We start from the raw sequence: 27,371 nt of genomic DNA, 5'->3' as shown, positions 1-27,371 counted from the left end.
GCCGCCCCCTCCCTCCCCCTGGGGTGACCTCCGGTAAACTCAGCTCTGCGGTCTGAATCCCAGTCCCAAGCTTGTTTGGTTTTGTCTGTTCCCTTTGTTTCTCCAGAGCCCACAAATGAGTGAGCTCAGCCTGTAATCATCACATTTGGATGCAAGGCACAGCCAGAGTCCCGGGAAAGGGACAGAGAAAGCAGCCACTGCTGCTGTCCCTCTGCCCAAGTCCCCGCAGGGCCCCTGGCGCATTAGGAGACAGAATTCTGTGGCTGTGGAGGCTTGGGGTCTGTATCTGTATCGGGGGCCCCCTACAAACTAAAGCCAGAGAAATCCACAGGCTCCACAGAAGACTTGGGCCAGGTCAAGTGGAAGCCACAAGGCTGAACAAAGTCCGAATGGAAGAGTGACGGTGTAGGGGCACCACCGAGGCAGTGCGCCTGGTCGAGTCCACACACCAATGTGTGTGAGGACCTGGGTTTGAGCCTCTGCTGCCTACCTATGCAGGGGAAGCTTCACGAGCAGTGAAGCAGGTCTGTAGATGCCTTTCTCCCTATCTCCCCTCCCTTCTCAATTTCTGTCTCTATCCAAAAATAACTAAATAAAAAATATTTTTATAAAGTTAACAAGTAGTGGTAGAGGGTCTCTCCAGGACCTCACCCACACTGGAGAGCAGCAATGGTAGGGAGTGCCTGCCCCACTCTCTGAAGGGAGGCTGGTCAGCCTGTTCTGCCACTCAGAGATGGGTCCTGACATGAATGCAGCCTAGAATGTTCCCATGAATGTGACCATGGACTATGAGCTCAGACTGACAGGGACTCAGAGGTCACACAGGCTCCTGTGCTGAGTATGAATAGACATGGGCCCTGGGTCAGATCAGTGGGGTAGACAGTTATGACTAACTGTCTATATATTCTCTTCAAGTTTGGAAGCTACTCTCTGCCCTGATCCAACTTTCTTGTCCTGCTCTCAACTTGACTTATGTCATTTTGGGGAAGGGATCTGACCCTTTAGTATAAGCTCCCCATTTTTTTTTCTCTAAAGACCAAAGTCTTCTTTTTTAAAAAATATCTTTTTGTCCACTCACTGCTATGCAGTGAACTATCAGCAGCAGTACTGAGGCAGGGTACCCGCAGGTCCCCAGGGGGGAATTGGAGCTGGTTACTTTGTTTTTAATTAAAATTTTTTTTATTATCTTTATTTATTGGATAGAGACAGCCAGAAATTGAGAGGGAAAGGGAGAGAGGAGAGGGAGACAGAGAGACACCTGCAACACTGCTTCACCACTTGTGAAGCTTTCTCCTTGCAGGTGGGGACTGGGGGCTTGAACCTGGATCTTTGTGCACTGTAATATGTGTGCTCAACCAGGTGCACCACCACCCAGCTGGAGCTGGTTACTAATGGCTGAATGTCACCCCCTCCTGTCTAAGCATACCCCTGCTCTTGGTGGCATCCAACTCCGGCTCAGCTCCTAGTCAGTCAGCAGCTAGCTCAGGGGTAAAAGTGGTTTCAAATGGCTTTGTCTGCTTTTCTCTTGATGTTTAGACTAGTGGTGACTCCTCAGACAGCATCTTGGCTCTTCTCTGAAACATTCTCATCCCTCCTGTGTCACAGTGTGTGTCTGTCTTGGGTTCTGTTCACCCTTCTCAGTCCTGGGCACAACCAGTGCTGGACAGAGACGGAGACTGAAAGGTTCTGTGCAGAGATGAAGACCACACAGGCTGGAAGGGGTTAGTGTTCCGAGGAACAGTTTCTGTTGGGGACGACTAGAAGTCGGGAATGACAGACATCTGCCCATTGCTGTCTTCTCAAGTGAAGTTTAATTTCTAACTTCCAGTTTTAACCAGTTCTATTTCTAACTTCCAGTTCTTTCCCTCCCTTCTCTCTGCCCAACCTCTACTGTTCACCAGGGTTGCCAGTCAGCTCCACACTGTGAAGTCCGGTGGACAACTCTCCTTTCTCCCAAAGCTGCATCCTAGAAGCAAGTCCATCCTCTTCACAGACAAGCCCAAACCCCTCAATAACCCCCCTCCTCTCAAATCCCGTAGGAACTGCACTTCCTGTCTCTTCCACAGGGGCTCAGACTTAGCTGGAGTGTCTGAAGGGGAGGGTGGCAGCCCACTGCACTGGAGGCTAGTGCTCTCACCACGACAGGCCCAGGGTGATAGGATCCTCTCTCCTAGTCTCTCCTGGGCCCTGGCTCATTTGACGCCAGCAACACAGGGCTGAACTCACCATTTCTTGCTCCTACATAAGCCCTTCCCTGGAGAGTCCCTTCTTTGGGGCCCTCAGTGCGTCCACACTCTGGCATAAGGCAGCCTGCCGTAACCACCCTCTTAAAACTTAGCCGTTTTCCTCTCTACATACTTGTCACTTTCTAATACATCACGTCATCTGGTGTGTCTACTGTTACCTCCCTCTGCTAGGATGGAAGGCCACTACTCACGATGTACCCTGACAATTTACAATGGTTGTTGATACACAGTAGATATGAAAGCAGTTTCCGTTCAAAGGATGAAGAACTGGGAACAGAAGTTCTGGAATGTGGTGAGGACCTGAGAGGGGTGTCCACGGGCCTCCCAGCAAACGTGTGTGGAGAAGGGGAAGTGCGCGATGCTGGAGGCGGCCTTATGCTGGTGCTGGGAGCGTGGGCAGACAGCTGCCACGGAAAGACAAAAAACTCTTCCCATGTGACACCAGCTGTCTTCTAAATCATTGTGTCCCTAATAATAGTTTTGAAAAAAAAAAGCATCTGTAATTAATCTGATGTTCCCATTCCCATATACAACCACTCTGGCACAAGGCAAGTGGGTCTATCTAACAAGTCTTCGTTGGTTTATTGAAACTAAGACACCATGCAGGATACACCGGCATCAGCATTCCCACCCAGTAAGCAATGGCCACGAATCCTTAAGCATTTGTGAATGTTTACACTCGGAAGTATTAAGAAACATCGAGTATATCTCTACTGCAAGCATAATAACCAGATGACATAGACTTTAAAAGTGAAAGCAAGGACCAGAGATATATAACATAACAGCTTGTGAGGCTTGGGGTCCCTGGCATCTCCCTAAGTGAGAAACAAACAGTGCTCTGGCTAAAAAAGAAGAAGAAAAGAAAGAAAATGCTAGAGAGCTGGTTAACAAAAGCAAATCTAGCCATCATTAAACTTTCTTTTTTCCTATTTGCTAGAGCAATACCCAAAAGTATAAAATATAAATAATATTATAAAACACAAAACCAAGTACAAATAATACAGTTTGTTGCTTACTATCAACAAATATTGCAAATTTAAGATATAAATAATATAGTATGCCAATGAAAAATACAGTATGAAAAGTATTTCCCATTTCCATAAAGATAATTTTGGTATTGGTTTTGGTTTACATAGGCTACTTAATGTAATAGCTGATCCCCTTAAGATTCTAGATATATGCAGACAAAATGATTTCTTAATATTTGAAACCTACAATGTAAGCTATATAATTCTATAAAGCTAACAACATATACTGGGAATAAAAGTAATGTAAATATGAAATGACAAGTACTGTCAGACCTAATGGACATGTGAACAGTTCTTAGGGACAGTGAATGTGTGTGCACGAGACAAGCAAAGCAGCTAGTGTGCGGGCCAGGAGACACGGTTCTGCTTCTCCTAATCAGACTTGCAGTCATGCAGCTTTTCACAGCCCCCATCTCTAGGATGAATCAGAATCTTCACTGGTGTCTTCGGTACTGGTGTCTTCGGTACTGGTGTCTTCGGTACTGCTGTCTTCAGTACTGGTGTCTTCGGTACGTAAAACAGCAGATTGGTCCGGCTCCTCTTCTTTGAACATGGAAGAATAAATTAAAGGTCATTGGCCAATCTACAGAAGACATGTGTATATAAAACATGTTTGAAATTTGCACTAGGATGAATATTATGAGATGAAAAATAAATCTACATTATCCCAGAAAGTAAACCGATGTGAACATAAGCAGGCTTTGCTGTGTAGGTTAATATTAACCTAAATGAAATACTATACCACAGTTTCTAAGTTTTAGACACTACAATTAATGGAGCAAGTTTATATAAATGATGGGAAGTGCTCCTATAAAGTGCAGGAAGACACCACATACTAACGAAGTAGTGGGTTTGTCCCTTCACGGCTTGCCTCCTTAGCTAAGGCCTGAGGTCTGGAGGGACAGGAAGGCAGCCTAGGACCACCTGGACCAAGGGGGAAACTGCTCCAGAATGTGTGCCTGCTCCAGGTGACTGTGGGGAGTCTATGTGTGTACCTACCTACCTATGTATATATTCACTAACACACACATGTTCTTTTTTCACTAATAGCACTTTTCACAAAATGTTTTTATTGCAGACTTCAAAACAAGGTGACATACTTACATACTTTTTTTTTTTACTATAGTCTACTACTTATCTCTCATACTCAAGACACATTCAAAATAGACTTTAAAGCAGATGCATTTTCCCATGAAAATGATAAAGAGATCAAAAACCACATGAGACACAGCATTCTCATACATACAGGAGGAGATGAAGTACCTTTCAGGTAATTAAATCAGACTGACAACTATGGAAAGAAAGAACACTTGGAGGAGAAAAGAGGAAAAATCTGTTCTAGTTTGTGCATAAAGAATTTGAATTGACTGTATTCCAGTAGTTGTACGAAAAGTGTGTGGATATTTTAGCAGCGTGTTTGTTCTTAGAACAGACCAGATGGTGGATGGAGTAACATGTCACCTCCAGATGCACGGTTTTGTGAATTCTATGCTGTGGACTCAGCATCAACTAAGCCTCCACTAAAGTCAAGAATTTTGGAGTGTGGCAATGTATTTGGAGGCAATTTTAACGTGATGATTGACAAATATTTGACATATACTGAGACAGAAAGGGACAGAGGCTACTGGCAGGAGAGGGGCTCCAGGCAGAAGACCAAAAGCTCCGGTGCCTATCAAGGCCCTGGGAGAGGAACAAAGGAAAGGGCCTCTCTGCACCATGTGCCTCTGGGGACTGTAACTTCACAAAGCACTTGCTGTACAGACCAGGCTGTCCTTTCCCCAACATTGCTTATTTCCTTACTGATTTCATTTCATTTACTTACTTTTACTTTATTTTTTTCCTTACATCTGCTAGGACAGTGAACAACTGAGAGGGAAGGAGGGAGAGGGAGAGGGGGAGGGGGAGGAGGGAGGGGAAGAAGGAGGGGAAGAGGAGGGTGAAGGGGAGGGAGGGGGAGAGGGAAGGAGAAGGAGAGTAAGGGGGAGAGGGAGGAAGGGAGGGGGAGAGGGAAGGAGAAGGAGAGTAAGGGAGCAAGGGGGAGAGGGAGGAAGGGAGGGGGAGAGGGAAGGAGAAGGAGAGTAAGGGAGCGAGGGGGAGAGGGAGGAAGGGAGGGGGAGAGGGAGAGAGAGCGAACCCTCCCCCGTCTCCCCCCTCAGGATCTGCAGCACTGCTTCACCACTTGTGAAGCTTCCCCCTACAGGTGGGGACCAGGTCCTTGTCCATGGTGACATGTGTACTCAACCAGGTGCGCTACAACCCAGCCCTTTACTTGCTTATTTTTATGTGGTTCTTGGGGGGTGAACTCAGCTAGTTCTAACTCTTTCATCTTTCCTTGAGAAAGACGCCGTCAGTTTCCCAGGTGCCAACCACCATGCTCCCGTGTAGTGCTGGAGCTCCATCCCAGGGCCCTGTGCATGGTGGAGCAAGCACTCTACTCGGTGAGCTACTTCCTAGTCCTCCTTTCTGATTTTCAGCTTCAAGACTTGAAAACTTGCTTCTTCTAGCAAAGGGGTTAGGATTCCTAAAATTTACAATCTCAGTACAGATAACATAAAGACAGAAGAAATCAAAAGTCGACACCCCAGTTACCTGGTGGAGATGTCCTTTCACATCCATGTTCTAAACTTTGCGAACTGTGACATTTCTTGGATTTTGACTTGGTTAAGTCATGTGTCTGTAATCAGATTAAAGAATCAATTTTGTTATAGATTAACTGTGTACATTTGCAGTTTTGTGCTCAAATAGATGTTATGCTTACTTTAAAAAAAAATTTTTTTTTTTAACCAGAGCAATGCTCAGCTCTGACTTACGGTGTTTCGGGGGACTGAACCTGGGACCTTGGAGCTTCAGGCATGAGAGTCTCTTTGCATAACCATTATGCTATCTATCCCCACCTGATGTTATGCTTCTTTAAAAATAATTGATAGGACAGAGAAAAAATGAGAAGGGAAGGGGAATTGAAGGGGGGGGGAGAAACACCTGCAGCTCTATTTCTCTGCTTGCGGAGTTTCCTCCCTGCAGGTGGGGATAGGCTTGCACCAGGGTCCCTGAGCATGGTGACATGCGCACTCGGCCAGGTGCACCACCAACTGCCTCCTCCTTCCAATATTATGTTTCTTCATTATTGTGTTTCTCTGTGGTCTTTGTCAAATTGTTTAAATGTTTAGCTAGGTTTTAAAGATTTATTATGTAATAAGTATACCCTCAAAAACATTTGTTGTTGCTTTTCTTACCTGGTTCCGACCACAGCTGGCTTGCTGCTGCTCATGGCTGGCACATTTGAAGTGAAGCTTCTTTGACACTTTTGAAGACTCTTCACACAATTTTCTTTTAGACCTGTGGGCAGTTCTGTGGTCACATATACCAACTTCTTGAGTTTGATTTACTGGTTTTTGCTTTAGTTGTTGAGGATTTCTCATTTCTGTCTCTGACCCTTGCGGCTGTCTTTTCACTCTTAGTCTCTCACGGCCTTTCTCTTTGTATTTACTTGTGGAGTTTCCATTCACTTGGAGGTCACCAGCGTCTTCTGTGGTGCTGCCAGGCTGTAATTGACTTTCAGCTCCATTCACAGTCAGGGCTGTTTCATTAGAAGGAGAGTCTTCTGTCACACTCTCACAGGGCTTAGCAATCCTTTCTTGCGGAGGTCTAGATGTCTGGTTTAAATGTCCATCATTTAACTGAACGTTCTCATCAGATTGATCTGTATCTGAATCTACGTCCGGTGGATTTATCTGAACAGCCTCATCAGACTGATCTTCTCTGTTTGAATCTGCATCTGGTGGATCATCATGGATCACAATAGTTTGAGTGGAAGCCAACTGAGATTCTCTAGCAACAGGCTTTTTCAATTTTTGTCCTAAGAGAATTTTGCTTCTTCGCAACAATTGATTTTTAAAAGCAGACATGAATCTAGGGACATTGTCACGTTGAGGGCTAACCTGCGTGTCTTGAACCTGAGTGTTTCCTCTGTGGGGTGCGGGCTCTTCCACATGCACCTGAGGTGCCAAGTTAGAGAAGGAGTTCTCTCTGTTCTGAGCAGATCCTGGTGAGAGGAGCAGAGTTGAGGATGTGCCAGGCTGGGGTTGGCTGAAATCTGTGTCTTCAACATTAGTATTTTCTCTGTGGGGCCTGGATACTTCCACACTGGCCAGGGAGTTATTTCTACTCTCAGGAGATTCTGGTGGCAGGACCACAACCGGGGATTCACTAGACTCTAGGTGACTGGAATGTGTGTCTTGAGCTTGAGTGTCTCCTCTGGGAGTCAGGGGCTCCTCCACATGCACGTGAGGTGCCTTGTGAGACGAGGATCTTTTTCTGCTGTGAGCAGATGCAGATGAGAGGAGTGGATTTGAGAAAACATTATGCTTCCGGTGAATGGAATGTCTGTCTGGAGTTTGAATCTTGGCTCTGTGGGCCACAGGTAACTCCATGTGCTTGGCCTTGCTTGACAAGGACCTCTTTTTGCTGTGAGGAAACCCTGGTGGGAGGAGCAGAGTTGAGGACACACCAGCTTTTGAGTGTCGAGAATGTGTGTCTTGACCGTGAGTATTTCTTCTGTGAGGTATGAAGAATACTTCCTCACGGGCTTGAGATGCACTGCCAGACAAGGATTTCTTTCGGCTCTGCGCAGGGCCTGTCTGGCTGGCTGAAGGTGCCACCTTGTGGTCTGATGTTGCTGAACTCGGTGGAAGACCCGGAGCTGAGTCAGACCTGGCAGAAGGGGCCCGCATGTGAGCCGGCGTGAATGTTATATGAGTGACCAGATTGGGGGGCGTGTGTTGGTTTTCCTGAAAGTACAGAAATGGGCATTAAATGTAACAGTATCTTTGATGAAAAAATTAAGGGATATAAAATATTAAAATAAGAATACAACAAACAACAGCAATGTGTAAAAGATAAAATCAAGTTTGCTTTCTGAGTCAATGCGTTTTCCCTATGCTTTTCATCCTTCCTAAGATAACACTCTTTACAAGTGAGATGAAGATATTTGCTAAAATCCCAGTGACACAAATGGTAACACTATTTACTTAGTTCTTCCTTTTGTCTGTACCCGCACATTCTGTGTCTGTCCTGTTCTCGCTACTTTATCCTCGGAGCTCCTCGAGGATGTGCTTTCTGCTCCTACTCATCCTGACAGGGACGCTGTAGGACCGTGCTCTTATCCTCACACGCACACTCTGTCTCCTGAGATACTCTACACTTTGAGGGTGAGAACCAACACTCTGACGCTCTGCTCTTACAGATACTACCAAATACCTGCTCAAGAAGTCAGGCTGACAGAAAAGGTAGCTGCACCTGGACTAGGCCTCTAAGTGGAAGCTGATTTTGACCAAGGCAATAACTGTCTTGTCTTCATCACTTTGTATTTTCATTGCCTGTCTGACCACATCGGAAGTACTTGTGAAACTAACTTATTCACTCTACCAGAGAAAAACAAGTGTTTTTATACTGCTAAAAAAAAAAAAACCCTGTAAATAATACATACAGACATATATATATAAATCACTATTTTAATCATTTAAATGTGTGATCCAGCGGCACTATGCTCCACACGGTACCGTTCCTCACTGCATCCCCACCACCGCTGTGTGTTTACAAGACATTTTCTTCATCTCAGACAGAAACTTTGTGATCTTCCAACCTAACTCCATTTGCTCTCTTCAAAGCCTGTGATAACTTCTAGTAGCCCTTTGTCTCCGTGAAATATCCAATGTAGGTGCCCCATTAAGTGGAATCATATGGCATTATTCCTCCTTTTGCATCTGTCTTATGTCAATTCATATAACATATATAAGGGGAGTCGGGTTGGTAGCACAGTGGGTTAAGCACAGGTGGTGAAAAGGGCAAGGACTGACTTATGATCCCGGCTCGATCCCCCAGCTCCACACCTGCAGGGGAGGCGCTTTACAAGCGGTGAAGCAGGTCTGCAGGTGTCTTTCTCTCTCCCTCTCTGTCTTCCCCTCCTCTCTCCATTTTTCTCTGTCCTATCCAACAATGATGACAACAATAATAACTACAACAATTAAAAAAAAACGAGCAAAAAAAAAAAGAGTAGTGTTTCCAAGATTCTAGTCATGCTGGACTAGGACCTACCCCCACTGCGGTATCATGACCCAGCTTCAAACAAGGCCACAACCTGAGGGAGTCAGGACATTAGTGAACCAATGTGTGGTGTGGGAGACACAATTCAGCCATAAGAGATCTGACATACTCATGGAGAATGAAGAAGGGTTGCAGCCGTGTGGGACTTCAGAAGATCCTGTCTGTGGCAGTACGGAAGTGACACTATGCACGCACTGTGTTACGATGCCATGTAAACAGAGGCCATCACCATCAGAGCCACTCAGGTTCAGAAACAAAGGCCTCCGACTGCTCTCCAGCCCAGTGGTGACCCTGAAAGGGGAGGTGGAGAGCAGTCCTCCCGGTTTAGTCTGCTCCTTCCAGTTTCCTCCTAGTACGGACTCCAAACTGGGCACCCAACCCACTGTGTCTTTCGCTCCCATTCTGTCTGAGAAAGTCAGCGTGGAGCAGTGAAGCCCTGGTGATGACACCCCCTCACCCCACCCCACATACATAATTTGGAGAAGCCTGCTTTGTCCTCTAATCTACCAATGTATTATTTACTTATTCTCTCAATTTCTAAAATACAGCCCAAAGGAGAAAGCTCTAGGTTTACATCCAAAATTTATTTTTTAAAAAAAACAATCAGGGAGTCGGGCTGTAGTGCAGCGGGTTAAGCGCAGGTGGCGCAAAGCACAAGGACCGGCATAAGGATCCCGGTTCGAACCCCGGCTCCCCACCTGCAGGGGGGTCGCTTCACAGGCGGTGAAGCAGGTCTGCAGGTGTCTGTCTTTCTCTCCCCCTCTCTGTCTTCCCCCCTCCTCTCTCTATTTCTCTCTGTCCTGTCCAACAACGACAACAACAATAATAACTACAACAATAAAAAAAACAACAACAAGGGCAACAAAAGGGAATAAATAAATAAAATAAATAAAAATTTTTTAAAAAGCACTCAACAAAAAAAACAATCATAGGGCTTAGGTAAACAACAGGTGAGATCATAAATAATTCACAGGACTTACAATACTTAAAGTGGTCAACAGACCAAAGCTTTGTGAAATCGTGACCAACAAAACATATGCTCTGCACGATTACTATTATTCTGCCAGCTGTCACAGGCAGATGTAGCTTAAGGGAATCATGGTTTGACTGACTTTTAATTTCAAGAAGTGTATATGTATATAGCTTTATACACAGACATGAGACTATAGATAAAAATCAAAATTGTCAACCTTTGTCCCCCTTTTACAGCTGAGGATATGGAGAGACCAGGGAGGAAGCAATTTGCCAAGATTTTGCAAGGAGCTGAGGGATTATATGAGGGTTCAAGTGCAAGGCAGGCTTGCTTTCAAAACAGACTATTTGCTATTTCTTTTTTTTTTTTAATATTTATTTATTTATTGCCTTTGGTTGCCCTTGTTTTATTGTTTTGGTTATTACTGTTGTTATTATTGATGTCCCTGTTGTTGGATAGGACAGAGAGAAATTGAGAGAGGAAGGGAAGACAGAGAGGGGGAGAGAAAGACAGACACCTGCAGACCTGCTTCACCGCTTGTGAAGCGACGCCTCTGCAGGCGGGGAGCCGGGGGCTCGAACCGGGATCTTTACGCCGGTCCTTGCTCGTTGCACCACCTGTGCTTAACCCGCTGCACTACCGCCCGACTCCCTATCTGCGATTTCTAAAATGGGCATAGGCTGAACATACCCGAATCCCTATCTGCGATTTCTAAAATGGGCATAGGCTGAACATGCCCGACTCCCTATCTGCGATTTCTAAAATGGGCATAGGCTGAACATGCCCGACTCCCTATCTGCGATTTCTAAAATGGGCATAGGCTGAACATGCAAGTCTTCAATACTTTATTATTTGAATTTTAATTCTTTTTTCACCCCGTAGATCATTCCAGTGAGTGTGAAGACAAACCACTTTGCTTTCTTCAGTTGTTATGTGATGATTTTCTTCCTCAGGTAAGGTTTCACTTTTCATATAATCTTATAATGGGAACATTACTGAATTAATTCCATTTGTATAAAAAGAATTAATAAAAAGTTTTCCAATCAACCACATTTAAGTCAGGTGACTGATTCAGAGTTACTTGGATTTGTTGAGGAATGTTCCCAAACAATCCTCTGAGAGCATTTATTTGGGTATCCACTGGAAGACAGTGCTACACACTCATTATGTACTGGGCCATTGTAATGAGAAGGGGAAAATGAGTTCTACTTTGAGAAGCTCACAGTAAACTATGACAGACCTGTTTCTCTTCCTCTGGTTCTGTCTCTATTAAAAAAAAAAAAGAATGGAAAAGAAAGAAGGGAAGGAAGGAAAGAAGAGAGCAGGAGAGACGGAAAAGAGAAGAGAAAAAATGGCCGCTAGGAGCAGTGGAGCTGTATAGGCACCAAGCTCCAGAGACAACCCTGGTGGCGAAAGTAAATAAACTGAAGAGAAGCGATAAGACGCACTAACAGTTAGTCTTAAGGAAACACTGCACGGAGGGAAAGAATTCCAGCAGAACCGTTTGTCACAGAATGCAAGAGGTTCCTGCCAGAGAAGTGCGCAGTGTGTCGCAGCGAACTGGAAGGATAAGACGTGTCTTACCAGGACACAAGGCCTAGTCAGCTTGTACGTGTGAAAGCAGGGGTTGTCGGTCATCTTTACGGGCAGTCCGCATATGTGGGGCAGCTTAATCCTCAAGTCTGCAGCAAAGCTCTTCAGTACACCTTCCAAGTCTATCCTCGGGAAGAACTGCACCGGCTGAGTCCGGATGCAGCTGAGAGGGTATGTGAACAATGTTAAAGAACAGGACGTCTTTACACACGGAGACAGAAAGTCGGTCAAAGAAACAACACGTTGAAACTATTAAGAAGGGGAGGCAGGCATAACTTTCATCTATGGTCAAGCCCCCCCCCCCCCCCCCCCAGCACAGGCTAACTTGATGCAGGCGCGCCCGCTCTGCACTGAGTTGGCTGCTGCTGCTCGAGCGCTCGCTTTGGCCAGCTCACTTTACTACCAGTGTGCAGCTGTCTACAGACACCGGCAAGCAAGGCACTAACCCTATGAATCACAAACACAAAGTGTCTGTAACAAACAATAAACAGGTCGCACCTCCAAGAGCAGTAACAGACTGGTATCAATAAACAGTACAAATAGACTATTCAAATACCAACAGTGGCTCTTTGCAAAACCACTAAAAGTTACTTTTTCTGATAAGAAATATTCTGAAAACTTAATAGTGCTTTGGCCAACTTCACTTTTGCATGGAGATTTGGACTAGGAAAGGTTTAACGAAGACAGCACTGTGCCGGGCCACCCAGTGTGTGGCTGGCAAAGCAATCACATGGCTAGGCTCAAGGGCCCAGGTTCAAGCACTCCATGAGCGGGAAGCAGTGCTTGGCGGTCATTCTTCCTCTCGCCCTTTCTACCTCCCACTCAATTTCTGTCTCTATCAAAAAACAGAAAGGGCAGGAGGGAAGGGAGGAAGGAAATGGTCACCAATAGCAGTGGCTTCATCGTGCAGGTCCTAAGGCCCAGAGACAACCCTGGTGACAATTAAAACAAGTACTCACACAGGTTTTGCCTCTTCATCTGGTTTGCGACATCAGCTGATCAGAATTCAGACAGACAGACAGACAGGAATGGTGAAATCAGCTCTATGACCACTGAAGAATTTCACCTGAGTACTTACATTCTTTCTTCTCTTAAGTAAATCATGTTATTTTCTTTTTTTATGTTAAAAGTTAGTTTTTATTAAACAAATAGAACATCGCATTTATAGAGCATCAGTTATACATGCTATATTCTTCGGCAATACTGCCAAAGAAAAACAGCAATCTTTAAAATCAGGAGGCAGGGAGGCACAGATAACTGTTAATTAAGATCTCTCACAGCTCCAGCAGATTCTGCTTCTTTTCTTGTGCCCATTACTACTCAGCCTGTGTTACTCCAAGTGTCGTCTCTTAGTCCTACTAGGTTTCCCTCTTAATGAAACAAGGCCATCTTACTGATTGGCATATAAAAGAATGAAGAAAATAACCTGGGTCAGGAAATTCCATTTTTATGTAACCAGACCCAACACACATACTATAGGTCACTTTTTAAAAAAGTGGTGCTGGGGATCAAACCCATGGCCTCAATCGTGTAAGGCACATACTGTACTGCTGAATCATCTCCCTAGCCCAAATCACTTCTAAACACATCAAAGAGGCCCCTTATGATATATCTCCCCAGCACAGGCTTTCAGTGTAGTGGGATGGTACTATTTGATACACTTTTTTCCCCTTGTTAAAGGGGTAACTGATGTTGCGGCCAGAGCCCTCAGGGCATGTGGTAGAACCACAGAACATCATGGTAACACAGAGCCAGGGCCATCAGTCTGAATCCAGGCCATGGGGACAGCCATAGTCAAACTCCTTTTGTGCATCGAAAGGGTATTTGCTGCTCCAGTCTGCTACTGCCTCCTTCCTCTTCACTGAAACTGCTGAATATGCAGAATCACATTCTTTTCTTTTGTTTTTTTTTTTTGCCTCCAGGGTTATTGCTGGGCTCCGTGCCTGCACCATGAATCCACTTCTCCTGGAGGCCATTTTTCCCTTTTGTTGCCCTTATTGTTGTAGCCTCGTTGTGATTATTATTATTACCACTGTTGATGTTGTTCGTTGTTGGATAGGACAGAGAGAATTGGAGAGAGGAGGGGAAGACAGAGAGGGGGAGAGAAAGACAGACACCTGCAGACCTGCTTCACCGCCTGTGAAGCGACTCCCCTGCAGGTGGGGAGCCGGGGGCTCGAACCAGGATCCTTATGCTGGTCCTTGCGCTTTGCGCCACGTGCGCTCAACCCACTGCGCCACTGCCCAACCCCCACGTTATTTTCTTAATCCAGTGATGTACACTAAGTGCACAGAGATTCTCTAAAAATTGCCTCTAGAAAGTCTCCCCTAATTATTTTGCTAAATAGCTCATGAATTTTTATGTGTTTATTATTATTTACAAAATATTTGACAAGACCATTGCTGTCAAAGGAGTGTGATTTCACAGCTTCCCAAGATGGGTGTCAGCATACCTCCCCCACCACAAAGTGCCACCCCCCTCCACGAGAGCACTGCACCCCTTTCTACTTCTCCTCCCTGTCCACTTTCCAGTCCTTGCAACCACTGCTTCTTTTTTAAAAAATTTTTTTTTCTTAATCTTTATTTATTGGATAGAGACAGCCAGAAATAGAGAGAGAGAAGGGGGTGACAGAGAAGGAAAGAGACAAAGAAGAGACCTGCAGCCCTGCTTCACCACTCGCAAAGCCTACCCCATGCAGTTGGGGACCAGAGGCTCAAAACCGGTACCTTGCACATTGCAACACTGCCAGGCCCCCACCACTGCTTCTTTCAAGACCATCCTCTGACTAACATCCAAAACACCACAGGAGGGAGCCCTTGGCTAAGGAGAATTCTATGATTATTTTCTTTCCTTAAGAATAAGCAGTCTAACAACAACAATATTGTAGATAAAAAGGAGAGGGGAGTAGTTTTGTTTGGATCTAGGGAGGTTGATAACCCAGGGACAGCAGATGATGGGCCTAGTCAGTAGGCGGCAAAGGGCATCATCAAGCGCCATGCAAAGGATATGTAAAGATCCTTTGTCCTACCATTTTGAAGTAAACACTGCAGTATATTTGAAAATTTCCAGCATCTTCGGGAAGTTTATAGCCGTACTGAAATTTAAGAACAAAGTTGAGAGCCTCTTGAGAGAAAGTCAAACTAAATGAAAGCTATACTAAATCACAATAAGTAAAATCAAGTATTGCATTATTTTTTCTTTTCCTTTAATTTTTTATTATCTTTATTTATTGGATAGAGACAGCCAGAAGTCAAGAGGAATGGGGAGACAGAAAGGGGGAAAGAGACAGAGACACACCTGCAGCCCTGCTTCACCACTTGCAAAGCTTTCCCCCTGCAGGTAGGGGCCGGGGGCTTGAACCTGGATCCTTGAGCATTGTAACGTGTGCTCAACTAGGTGCGCCACCACCCAGCCCCTGTATTATTTTTTTCTATAATTATTCTATGTTTCAATTCCTTACCATGTCATTCCAGTGTATCTGGAGTTCTTCATATGACTTAAAAGGGCATTCGGGGGGCATCTTGTGAACAATATTTGATATCTGTCCCATTTTCATACTATGGAAAACAAGAATTGGTAAGATACTATGCATCAATGCTTATAGTTTGAGAAGTTAAAAATGTGATTTAGAAAGTGCTAAAAGAGACCAAGCCACAGCCTACATACACATACATCTGCACACAGATGTTATGTTAAATCTTAATATATGGAGTTATTAGGAAAAACTGTTGGGCTGAGCTATAAATACATAGAAGCCTGAAAATTTCAAGTTAGTTGAAGCTAAGTAGATTAAAAAATCATTATGTGCATATACAAAGAAAAAATACACAATTATTTTAAATAAATCATGCATAATTTAAATGTTTCTTTTATCTATTTTACATTACATAGAGCTTCACTGAAAGAGAAAGAGAAGCCAGATACATGGGGTTCCAGGGATCAAACTGGGAACCTCAGGCATACAAGTCCTGTACAACTCTAAGTTATTTAAGGAGTCACAAAAGTACATATTCTGGTGGGGGAGGGGCCGGCAATGGCACACATGTTATCATGTAAGGACCTAGACTCTAGTCACTGGTCCCTACCTGAATGAAGAATATACCTAAAAATAAACCTATCAGCTTTTTCCAAATCAGAGATCCCAAATCTTCGTCTGCAATATTCCACCCTTTAGGTTCATGATTAGTGAACAATTTGTTTGGCTTTATATGTTAACTCTTTTTTCAGCCATCAGGTTCCAGATGCTACCATGATGCCAACCGGATTTCCCAGGGCAGAGGATCCCACCAATGTGTCCTGGAGCCCCACTTCCCCAGAGCCCTGCCCCACTAGGCAAAGAGAGAGACAGTCTGGGAGTGTGCCAACGCCCATGTTCAGCAGGGAAGCAATTAAAGAAGCCAGACCTTATACCTTCTGCACCCCATAATAACCCTGGGGTCCATACTCTCAGAGAATTAAAGAATAAGAAAGCTATCAGTGGAGGGGATGGGATACAAAGTTCTGGTGGTGGTAATTGTGTGGAATTGTACCCTTCTTATCCTATGGTCTTGTTAGTATTTCCATTCTATAAAAATTAAAATTTTTTTTCTTTAAAAAAATAAATACAAAGAAATGGCTAATAAAATGCTGCTACAGAGGTGTGCCTGGGAATTGTGGTACTTCAGTAAAAACCCATTAAGAGTGGAATCAACTCCTCCCTGGTGTAAATTATGTGGGTACTGGTAGGTAAACTGGTAGGTAAACATACATACGATGGGTGGGAGAGACAGCACAACATTCATGCAAAGACTTTCATTTTGAGGCTCCAACGTTTCAGGCTCAATTCCCCAAACCACCATAAACCAGAGCAAGCACTGCTCTGGTTTCTCTCTGTGTATCTTTCACTCTCTTATCAAAACAAAAACAAATTCGATTAGGGAAAGATAAAATAGGTTGAGGGTACGGGTCCACCTGCCAATGTCCATAACCAGCAGAGAAGCAATTACAGAAGCCAGACCTTCCTTCCACCTTCTACTCCCCAAAAAGAACTTTGGCCCATACTTCTAAAGGGGGAGAAATATTAGGGGAAGATGATCAGAGGTTTTTTTTTTAAACTCCAATTCCATCAGGACCCAAAAACGAGGAAAAAAAAATGTAAAAAGGTGTTTGTATGGGCGGGAGGGGGGGACACTCAGAAGCAGTAAGTGTGACTCAGAAAGGAATAGAAGGCAGAATCATAGAAAAATTGGCAAACACATATAAATATATAGCTAATTATAGAAATAATAGTCAAGCCATTTCTGCAGCTTCCAATGGAGGGAATGGGGGACACACAGCTCTGGTGGTGGGCAAGATAAGGAATAATACACACCCCTGGTATCTTATAATTTTGTAAATCAATATTAAAACAATAATAAAGAATAAAAACTGGGAGTCAGGCGGTAGTGCAGTGGGTTAAGGCACATGGCGCCAAGCGCAAGGACCGGTGCAAGGATCCCGGTTTGAGCCCCCGGCTCCCCACCTGCAGGGGAGTCACTTCACAGGCGGTGAAGCAGGTCTGCAGGTGTCTGTCTTTCTCTCCCCCTCTCTGTCTTCCCCTCCTCTCTCCATTTCTCTCTGTCCTATCCAACAACGACAACAATAATAACTACAACAATAAAACAAGGGCAACAAAAGGGAATAAATAAATATTTTTAAAAGAATAAAAACTGGGGGTCGGGCGGTGGCGCAGTGGGTTAAGCGCATGTGGCACAAAGCGCAGGGACCGGCGTAATCGAGCCCCCAGCTCCCCGCCGGCAGGGGAGTTGCTTCACAGGTGGTGAAGCAGGTCTGCAGGTGTCTGTCTTTCTCTCCCCTTCTCTGTCTTCCCCTCCTCTCTCCATTTCTCTCTGTCCTATCCAACAACGAATTGCGTAAACAAGGGCAATAATAATAACCACAACGAAGCTACAACAAGGGCAACAAAAGGGGGGAAAATGGCCTCCAGGAGCGGTGGATTCATGGTGCAGGCACCGATCCGAGCCCAGCAATAACCCTGGAGGAGGAAAAAAAAAAAGAATAAAAACTAAAATAAAGACAAAATATTTGTTTAAAGCCATACACAACTGCATCAGCTTCAGGAGGTCAAAGTTTCATCTCGAGATTTTCCCTTGGGGAAATCTTCAACTTGGCACATATCAGATGTCAATGCACAATGGGACTGACTCATAGGGCTCTGCTGATACTATTATGAAAGCTGTCATTTCAAGTGAGACAGTTAAACAAGTTTTTTGATAGAGGCAGAAGGCAGAAATAGAGACGGTGAAAGAGACAACAGCACCAAAACATCCTTCCGTGAAGTGGGGACTGGACTTGAACCTGGAGCCTGGACTGCCCGCACGCCAAAGCAGCACAGTACCCAAGTGAACTATTTTTCCACTCCTAAGTATCACTGTTTTAAAAACTATATATAATGAAAAGTACTCTTACAGTGAGATTATTTTAGCAATTTGGGGAGAGATTGGTGACTTTTATAAAGATGTAGTTTCAGCATCTTTTTAAAGTTTCCATTTAGCTTCCAAATTCACCCAAGCGGCTCCCGCTTGTGCACATCTTAACGCTGAAGCACAATATGCAAAAGCGCTACACCCTGGACTCATCCTAGCTCCACACGCGGAGGCTCACCTTGGCAGAACATAGCACCAGTTGTTTAAGATCGAATGGCCCTCGATGGTAGCTTCCTCGTTAGTATGGAAATCCTTTATGACATTTGGAGAAATCGCAAACTCTCGTAGCTTTTGACAGAAATAAGAGTTTAATGCACAGGTTCTCAAGAGAATTTGACAAAAAGAAAAACAGTAAAATACACACTCGTCACACAGTTACATAGCAGGCTTGAGCCCCGCTGATGCATGTGGAACTATGCATTAGACAACACTAAACTGCTTTTTAAGCAGTGTATCAAGTATCTCCTGCTTTTCTTTCTTATCCACCAAGCCCAATCTTCAGTTATGTATTTATATCAACCAGTTTTCAGTCTGATTGTGTACATTTATAGGAAGTCGAATTTCTTCCCCAAAAGAGGTATTTACAGTTTAAAAATTTTATTTATTTATAAACCACAGGATAAGAGGGGTACAATTCCACACAATTCCCACCCCCAGAGCTCTGTATCCCATCCTCTCCCTTGAAAGCTTTCCTGTTCTTTGAAAAATATTTTTTCCTTTTTAATATTTATTTATTCCCTTTTGTTGCCCTTGTTTTATTGTTGTAGCAGTTGTCGTTATTTATGTTGTCGTCGTCAGATAGGACAGAGAGAAATGGAGAGAGGAGGGGAAGACAGAGTGGGGGAGAGAAAGATAGACACCTGCAGACCTGCTTCACCGCCTGTGAAGTGACTCCCCTGCAGGTGGGGAGCTGGGGGCTTCAACTCGGATCCTTACGCCGGTCCTTGCAGGAATTTATTATAAAGTAAATTTGGCTGTAAAAATAAGTACAACAGAACTCTAGCAATACAAAAATGTGTATGATACAAGACTGTTTAAAGCAAGAGTTTAGAGCGGGCGGGAGGTCCCAGTGTGTGTAGTGGGTGAAGAGAGGTGACGGGGTTGCTGCCCTAGTGGCCGCTTTGCACTCTTGCATGGGGTCAGTGCTCACTCGCCCCTCTGAGCTAGCCATGCTGTGTTCACAGATTCCAAGTCTCATGGGGAACTAGTCAACTTGCTTCCCCTCCACCTCTCTGTTGAGAACACTGACCTCACAAAGGTAGAGCAGCACTCACTGAGTGGCCATGAGTGTGTGAAGGTCTGTGCTGAGAGCCACGAGCAACAAGACAAAAAGCACATCTAACAAGAGAATGTGAGAAGTCTCACATGTCAATAATAGATGCAAAACATGCTACCAGAACATCACTGGTGGCAGCTACATTTAGTATGAGCTCCAATACTGCTCTTGATAGTTGGAGATGAAGAAATGTGATGGGAGAGGGCCCTGAGGCTGTTATGCTGGAATGCCACATTTCTCTCGTAGAAAGATTTGTGAGCAAAAGGACAATCAGCCCTGTGTTAAACTGTCAGAATGAAGTTTTCTTTGAATAGATTCATAACAGCATCAGATAAGAAGCATTTAATAGTATATTTTTAAACAAAACCTTATAAATCTTGCTAAAATTAGACCTAAAAGTTAGTAGTAATAATAAGTAAATTAGACCTATAATGAATAAGCTAAAGAAATCAAAATGTGTCCTACCTCAGGTGGTGGCAGTCTGATTGTATAAACTTCTACACTTAGACAAATTTGGGTTTCTGTTACACTGATGTCCAATACTGAAAACAGAAGAATACAACTGAGAACTCAAATGAGATATTTTAGTAACATAAGAAATGGCTTTAATAATTCAATCACATTAAAACCTGTTAAGAAAATTAAAAAATCATATGATATTTGACAATCTATAGAGGAATTGTCTAAACGAAAACAAAGATAGGAAATAACGATCTGTATGTGACGTGCACGTAGAGATTTCTAGGGGAGAGTTACAGCAGCAGAAATGAGAGGTCAGAGTTGAGAGGAGTTACAACAAGTGCCCCTCCCAAGTCTGTCACCATCTTTGGTGAGAAATAAAGATGGGGCACCATGTGGTGGTTATCACCTCTTCTGCCTGTTACCAGCAGATGTCCTCAGTGGAGCTTCAAGGATTCTCCCCCCTTCATAATGAAAATGACTCAGACAAGTAGCATAGTGTCACCCAGGGGGAGGGAGCACCTGGAAGAAAGCACGTGAGGGCCTCTGGGGCACTGGCTCTGTTTCTTGACCGGAGTTCTAAGGGTCTGCTTAGTCTTTACAAATCTAACTATATACTTGTAATCTGTCAGTTTTGTAGTGGAGTATTGCGTTCTGTAATGGCAAAAAATTTAAAAGGGCAAACATGTAAGTGAGGGGTATTGTTCCCTTAATCTGTTATCTTTAAATGCTGACAACTGTAATCTCAGGAGAGTCTGAGGAACGATACCAAGTCTGGGTGATGAGCCCACGGGTATAGAGCTGGGACCTAGAGCTCACCATTGTCCCACTAAAAAAATCAACACAAGACAAACAGGCTTCAGTCTGCATGGCAACCCCACTGAACAGCGGATTGCAGAAGCTAGCTCAGGACTTCTGCTTCTGCCCAAATGGTGGCAAAAGTCACTGTGACTGACTATGAGCCATGAGCTCAGCACTTTTCTGAGGGCTGAGCTGTCTGGCTGTCTGCTGTCTGGCTACTGCTCAGAGGCAGGTCTGCCTGCAGTATAACCATCAGATCTCATCAATAACAGATGAGATGGCATCCGATCACACGCTGCTTATTTCAGGTCGTGTGAGTCTCCTTAGAAAAGTCTTTTCAAGAAAAAAGTATTTATGTCTGATAAGAAATAAAGTTTTTTTTAAAAAAAGATAATTTTATTACAAAAAAATAACAGCAAAGGGATTCTTTTTTTTATTGTGGAAATGCTGTTTTGAAGACCACTGTTGCCTAGGCAGCAACATGACATTTTCCCACCCACCAGCAAAGTACCACTCCCCTCCATCTCAGGGCATATCACCCTTTGCCCCCCTTTGTAAAAAGGTCTAGACTTCTGAGAGGAGAAAGAGAAGGGGAAGGGGGAGGGGGAAGAGAAGGGGAAAGGGAAGGGGAAGGGGAAGGAGAAAGAGGGATGACCCAGAATGGCACTCAGGCATTTGTGAACTCGGGTCCAACACCCTTACCCATTTTCAACTCCCCTTTTAGTACCAAAGAATCTGGGGTTCTATTATTTTGGAAAATACATTATACATGTGTGCAGAATCAAACTCCTTTTTAAAAAAAAAGAAAAAAAGATTGTATTGATTTATTAATGAGAAAGATAGGAGGAGAGAAAGAACCAGACATCACTCTGGCACATCTGCTGCCCTAGATTGAACGTGGGACCTCATGCTTGAGAGTCCAGTGCTTTTATCCACTGTACCATCTCCCGGATCCAGAATCAAACTCCTTCAATGAAATATTTTTAAAGTAGAGAAATAAAAACAAAAATAAATATTTTACTCCAATTAACATAAGTGAATTTTTCTCAACTAGAATATTTTGAACCAAGAATGAGTTCTTAGATGAAATTGTGATTATTACAATCATAACCACTAAAGATTCCAGTATAACCTAACCAATAAGATTATAACAATCAATACTCTGCAACACTGTCACTTAACGACTGTTAACTCCATTAATGTTTTATCTATTAACATAGATTTTTGTACATTCTTACTTACCAACAGCATTCTGCTTTCCCATCCGAGAAAGAAATCCTCTTCCTTAAAAAATTCATACACATATTACATTATTATGACATAGAAATCATAACTACTAAATATAACCTTTTATGGATAATGCTCAAAACTAACAAAATGTCTTAAATGCAATTTTATTAAAAGAATGTCTAATGATAACTCAAAGTATAGCCATTTTGGTGTATTGAACCAAAGCAAAAAGACTCTGGAGTGAGGGGGAGGGGGTTCAGGTCCTGGAACAGGATGGCAGAGGACCTAGTGGGGGTTGTACTGTTGTATGGAAAAATGAGAAATGTTGTGCATGTACAAACTTTTGTATTTACTGGCGACTGTAAAGCATTAATCCCCCAGTAAATAAAGAAAAAATAAATTAAGAAAAAATAAAAGTATAGCCATTAAAAAGTATCTCATAAATTAAAAGGGCAGAATTATAGAATTCTTAAATATTTATTTCCTGGTATAAATTACTCAGAAAAGGACCAGACTTCAACTCAAAATTCAGGACAGTTTTTTGGTTCTAAAAATATTGGTGTTTGTGACACTTTATCATGATGCTCTTAAACTTACATTTAGTCCTTTACAAACACCAAGAAGTGTAAAATAATTTTTTTTCCTTAGGGAAACATTATCAGACCTCTTACTAAAAGAAGAAAATATTTACATTTGTGTGCTTATGTGTTTGGTTAGGTTATGCTTTAGAAATTATTCTCTGTAAATAACATCTTGACATTTAAAATAGGTGCACATAATAAAAGTAATATAGTTCAGATAGCCTAAGGACTGACAAAGAGAGAAAGTCACCTTGCACCAAGAGATGACCGGTTCTGTTCCAGGATGGTGCAAGTCTAGTCGTGAGTGAATGTGTAAGGCAGTCTTGAAGAATCGCAGGAACTACCTTTTGTGGAGCCTCCATCTGAAAGTGTTGCAGGGCAAGTACAGGCGAACTCATCACACACAAGAAAAGGCTGTATGTCTAGATTATCAGCAACAAGCAGGGCTATTCTGGGTAGAAACCATAGTTACCACTATGCCCTGATAGATGGCTGTAGAACATCCTCACGCCCAGCAGACGCCCTGCCCCCGCCCCCCATGCGCCAGGACCCCAAATGCCCTCTGTAGCCACTCCCACTCCACCCCAAAGGGATCTTTCTGTTGCCATGACACATCACACCCAGGCCAAGTTCCACCATCTTCCACCATTTTCTCCTTTTCTGTCCTTGCTTTTTATGTTCCACCCATAAATGAGAACATCTGACATTCATCTTTTTGGTTTTGACTTATCTCACTTACTAGGCTTCATATTATATGGATCCTGAAGAAATCATGTATAGTTTTTGTTTTTATATCACAATTTTAGTTTCTAACCAGTTCAAGAAATAATAGGATTCAGATTTCCCCTCCCTCTTTGAAAGCTAAAGCACTGGGCAAGTTACATGAACAATGGCCCCCAAGACACTAGATACTACACTGCAAAGGAGGCTAATCCCTCAGAGATGGGAAACAAACAGAAGGAGCCCTAAGACCATGCCAGCATAATGCTATGGAGGGCTTCCTGGCTGCAGAACAGGGAGGAGAAATGACAGAAGAGTCAACGACCTTCCTGGCTTAAGAAGCTACAGCTTAAGGAGTGGTGAGGTGCAGAGAAGGCTAATTTTCAGGACAAACTAACAGGGAGGAGCTAGTCGCACAGAACAAGCTCGAGAGTTCAACAGTTTCTCCTCAGGACTAAGTTGAGCATGGTCGAACAATGCATGTGAGGACAATACTCAGGGCTGGGGGAGAACAAAGGCTGTTTGCTGGACAACAACCTTGCTTGAAAATATAGTCCAGAAAGTGATACCGATGTCTTGATTAGCAAGATACACAGAAAAATGAGAGAAATAGGAGAAGCACTAGTGAACAAGTGTGCATACAGTAGCTGGGGGAAACATGCTGGGTCTTTCACTTGTATGTAAATAACCCATGAGAAATACATTCCAAGTTTTGTCTATTAACAACGGAAGATGAACATAAAACCAACAGAAACTGCATCTGGATGTATTATCCTTCAAAGACTTACCTTAGCTCCATATTGCTCAAGAAAGGCACTGATTTTTCCAGTTTTATAAAACGGTATCTATAATAAAAGTTTATATTTATAAAAATGTTTGAACACAGGACTAATACTAAACACCACAATACACAAGGGATTTAAGAAGTAGGCCATGATTCTAATCGCTCCCATTCTTTGGAGAAACAAGTGGTAATCATCCCTCACCCACATAGAATCAGTGGCTATATGCTCAAAGAAAGAGAAAAAAAACCTGTCTGAGAGTAACATGAACCCAGAAACCACATGAAGAGGCCAATAAAGTTCATGTGATACTTAATGCTTTTCTTAGTATGCAAACTCTTAGACATGAATAAGAAAAGTGAACCTAGGAGTCAGTCAGTAGCACAGCAGGGTAAGTGCATGTGGCACAAAGCGCAAGGACTGGAGTTAAGGATCCTGGCTCGACCCCTGGCTCCCCACCTGCAGGGGAGTCACTTCACAGGCAGTGAAGCAGGTCTGCAGCTGTCTATCTTTCTCGCCCCTCTCTGTCTTCCCCTCCTCTTTCCATTTTTCTCTGTCTTAACAACGATGACATAAATAACAACAACAATAACCACCACAACAATAAAAAACAGCAAGGGCAACAAAAGGAAAAATAAATATTTTAAAGAATTTAAAAAAAGAAAAAGAAAAGTGAACCTAAGTGGAAAATCAAGAAAAACTTCGAAAGGCCAGTGGGTTCCAACTCACTATGAAAAAAATGCAAATTCATAGAAAATGTTATTTTTAACTCAACAAATTGGAATATTAAGTGAAGGCCACACACACATTCCTTTGTGAAGATGTAGAAATAGAGTTTCTCTTCCACTCTATTTTTAAAACCGCATTTCAGTAATAACTTTTCAGAGCAATTTTGTAATACCTAGATAATAGTTCGAAATGCGCTGTATTCTCACTTCTAAGAATTCAATGAAAAAAAAAAACTACCAAACATGTTTAAATGATACAGTCTCAATGAAGGTTTTTGAAGCTGTTTGCAATAGCACCACAAACTCAGATGTGCACTAGAAAGTTTTGATTTATCACACACCCACATAGTGAAACACTCCAGTTTTCTAAGTGGGAGAGTGACCTGCACTGATCCAGAACAGTATCCACACAAGGCTCTTACAGGAGAAATGAAAGGTCTGTTTTAAAATCAAATGAGTAATAGTCCCATCTTCTACTTTAAATACTATTTAGAAATTACTCACAAACTCAAGCTTGTTCATGTAATATCTAAGAAAGTAAGCACTTTTAGCTGGTCCCCTCATTTTATTATTCTTGCTAAGATTAGGGCACTTCAGAGAAATTGAAAATAGTAGCCACTTTACTTCATGAGGATATTCAGATAGGAAACACCACAAACAAAGAAGAGGCGGCTACTTATCTACCACCTGAGGATCATTTTTAAACCTTATATTGAGGGAGGTGGCAAAATAGTTCATCTGGATAGAGCACTTGTTTTGTCATTTGTGAACCTGGATTCAAATGTGACCTGGCAGCATTGGAGGAAGCCCCTCACCGGCCCTGGGCTGCTTTCCAGCGATGAGAGGAAGGCAGGCGGCACCTGAGGAGAGCATTCCCGGCCGCGGTGCTCCCATGGGGCTGTGCGCACTGCTTGCAGGCTGGTGCCCAGCGCCACATCTTACCTGGCAGGTGACTCCGATGGCCCATTCAGTGATTTGTCATGAAGGTTTTTGCTACTTTATTATTATTCCCCATGACATACAGCACTGGAGAACGCGTTTCTCCTAGTGTTCACTAGAGAGAAATTTTATAAAACATATTCATAAGAGAAATTTCCAAATTAAAAAACTGAGGATGTGGTCGAGTAACACGCTTCTTCATTCAAACGCAATTCTAAAAAGTAGAAAATGAGGACTTAGCCCACGCAGACTTCAGGATTATGTCACTGCAAACTTCCTCTCTAGCGGCTTTCATCTTAGCATGTATGCCAGAAAAAGCTAAGTATTAAGTTAGAGGCACAAAATGTGCTTTAAACATCAGTTGCACGCATGTTAACATCTACAAATACTTCAAGCTACAATTCAATGTGATTCATTTTCCTGAATGCCTTCAATCTGAGCTATAGCCAACACCTGGATTCAGTGACAGCCCACAGCAGCAGTACCCGTGTGTCCTACCGAGCCGGAACACTAACCGTTGTCACCACCCAGAGCTGGCTGACGGCCTGCGGGAAAGGTGCAGTAAGGACCTCGCGGTGCAGAAGCAGCAGGTGCCTGTGGACAGGAAATGCCTTCATCAGACGCAGACTTGCCCAGTTTCCACTTTATCACCACGTTTTAAAAATGACTTCCTTGGGGAAAGGGGAAAATCGCTTATTTTAAGGGGCTGGGAGTTGTTCTGTGGGTAGAGTGCATGCAATATTCTCTCCCCGATAATTTAGGTCTCTCCCCAAATGTTTGGTAACCCAATATGTTTGGTAAGAAACTACTTTCTTTAAACATTATACATACAGGGCTGGGCGGTGGAGCCCTTGGTATTGAACGGAGTGCACAGGTTACCACGTGGAAGGACACACGAAGCTCCCTGTCCCCATTTGTATGGTGAAGCGTTACAAGCTGTGGCGCTCACTCTCTCTCTCCTTTTATTCCCCACCCCCACCCCCACGGCTCTTAATTTCTGTCTCTATGAAAAAGAATAGAAGAAAGGAATGGAGAAGGGAAGGAGGGATGGAGGGAAGGAGGGATGGATGGATGGATGGATGGGTATGAGACACAGAAAAAGAGAGAGAGAGAGAGAGAGAGAGAGAGATGGCTGCCAGGGGTGGTGGACCTCTCAGGTATGCACCGGGCTGCGATAATACACGCACACGCACACGCACAAGCACACGCACTGATTAGGGATTTCGCTTTAAATACAGGCGATGTCTTAGAAACAGCTCTTGGAGGTCTCGGAGCACCGACAGCCCAGCCGGGGCCTCGACTCGCTCTTTACCTGCTCATCTTCAGCTGTACGGTCCTGACCTCCGGCTCCGGCTTTCCGGCCGAGGGAATTGTGACCCTGACCGCACAGAGCTTCTGCAGGTCCGGGGAGTCCACGAAGAACAGGGACTGCTGCCGCTGGCTGCTCAT

The 27,371-nt window shown here is 43.6% G+C and overlaps 1 protein-coding gene and 1 long non-coding RNA gene across 2 annotated transcripts; one reads left to right on the top strand and one right to left on the bottom strand.

The window, feature by feature from the left end:
• Nucleotides 1-2,799: 2,799 nt before the first annotated feature.
• C15H18orf63 (chromosome 15 C18orf63 homolog) lies at nt 2,800-27,371 on the bottom strand. The gene is made up of 14 exons (XM_060174046.1): nt 27,235-27,371; nt 26,438-26,516; nt 24,262-24,318; nt 23,004-23,115; nt 22,185-22,226; nt 20,148-20,224; nt 18,585-18,694; nt 15,403-15,499; nt 14,951-15,036; nt 11,934-12,117; nt 6,508-8,061; nt 5,864-5,948; nt 3,788-3,817; nt 2,800-3,727 (listed from the first exon to the last, which is right to left on the bottom strand). The coding sequence occupies exons 1-14, from the start codon at nt 27,369-27,371 to the stop codon at nt 3,690-3,692; spliced, it is 2,688 nt and encodes an 895-aa protein (XP_060030029.1). The 3' UTR covers nt 2,800-3,689.
• On the top strand, nt 5,472-16,372 carry LOC132533186 (uncharacterized). The gene is made up of 3 exons (XR_009545104.1): nt 5,472-5,712; nt 11,232-11,307; nt 16,177-16,372. It is a non-coding gene; the product is annotated as an uncharacterized LOC132533186 (long non-coding RNA).

This window comes from Erinaceus europaeus, chromosome 15, assembly GCF_950295315.1.
Source record: "Erinaceus europaeus chromosome 15, mEriEur2.1, whole genome shotgun sequence".
NCBI classification, from domain to species: Eukaryota; Metazoa; Chordata; class Mammalia; order Eulipotyphla; family Erinaceidae; genus Erinaceus; species Erinaceus europaeus.
This window is presented reverse-complemented; position numbering and strand designations above follow the sequence as displayed.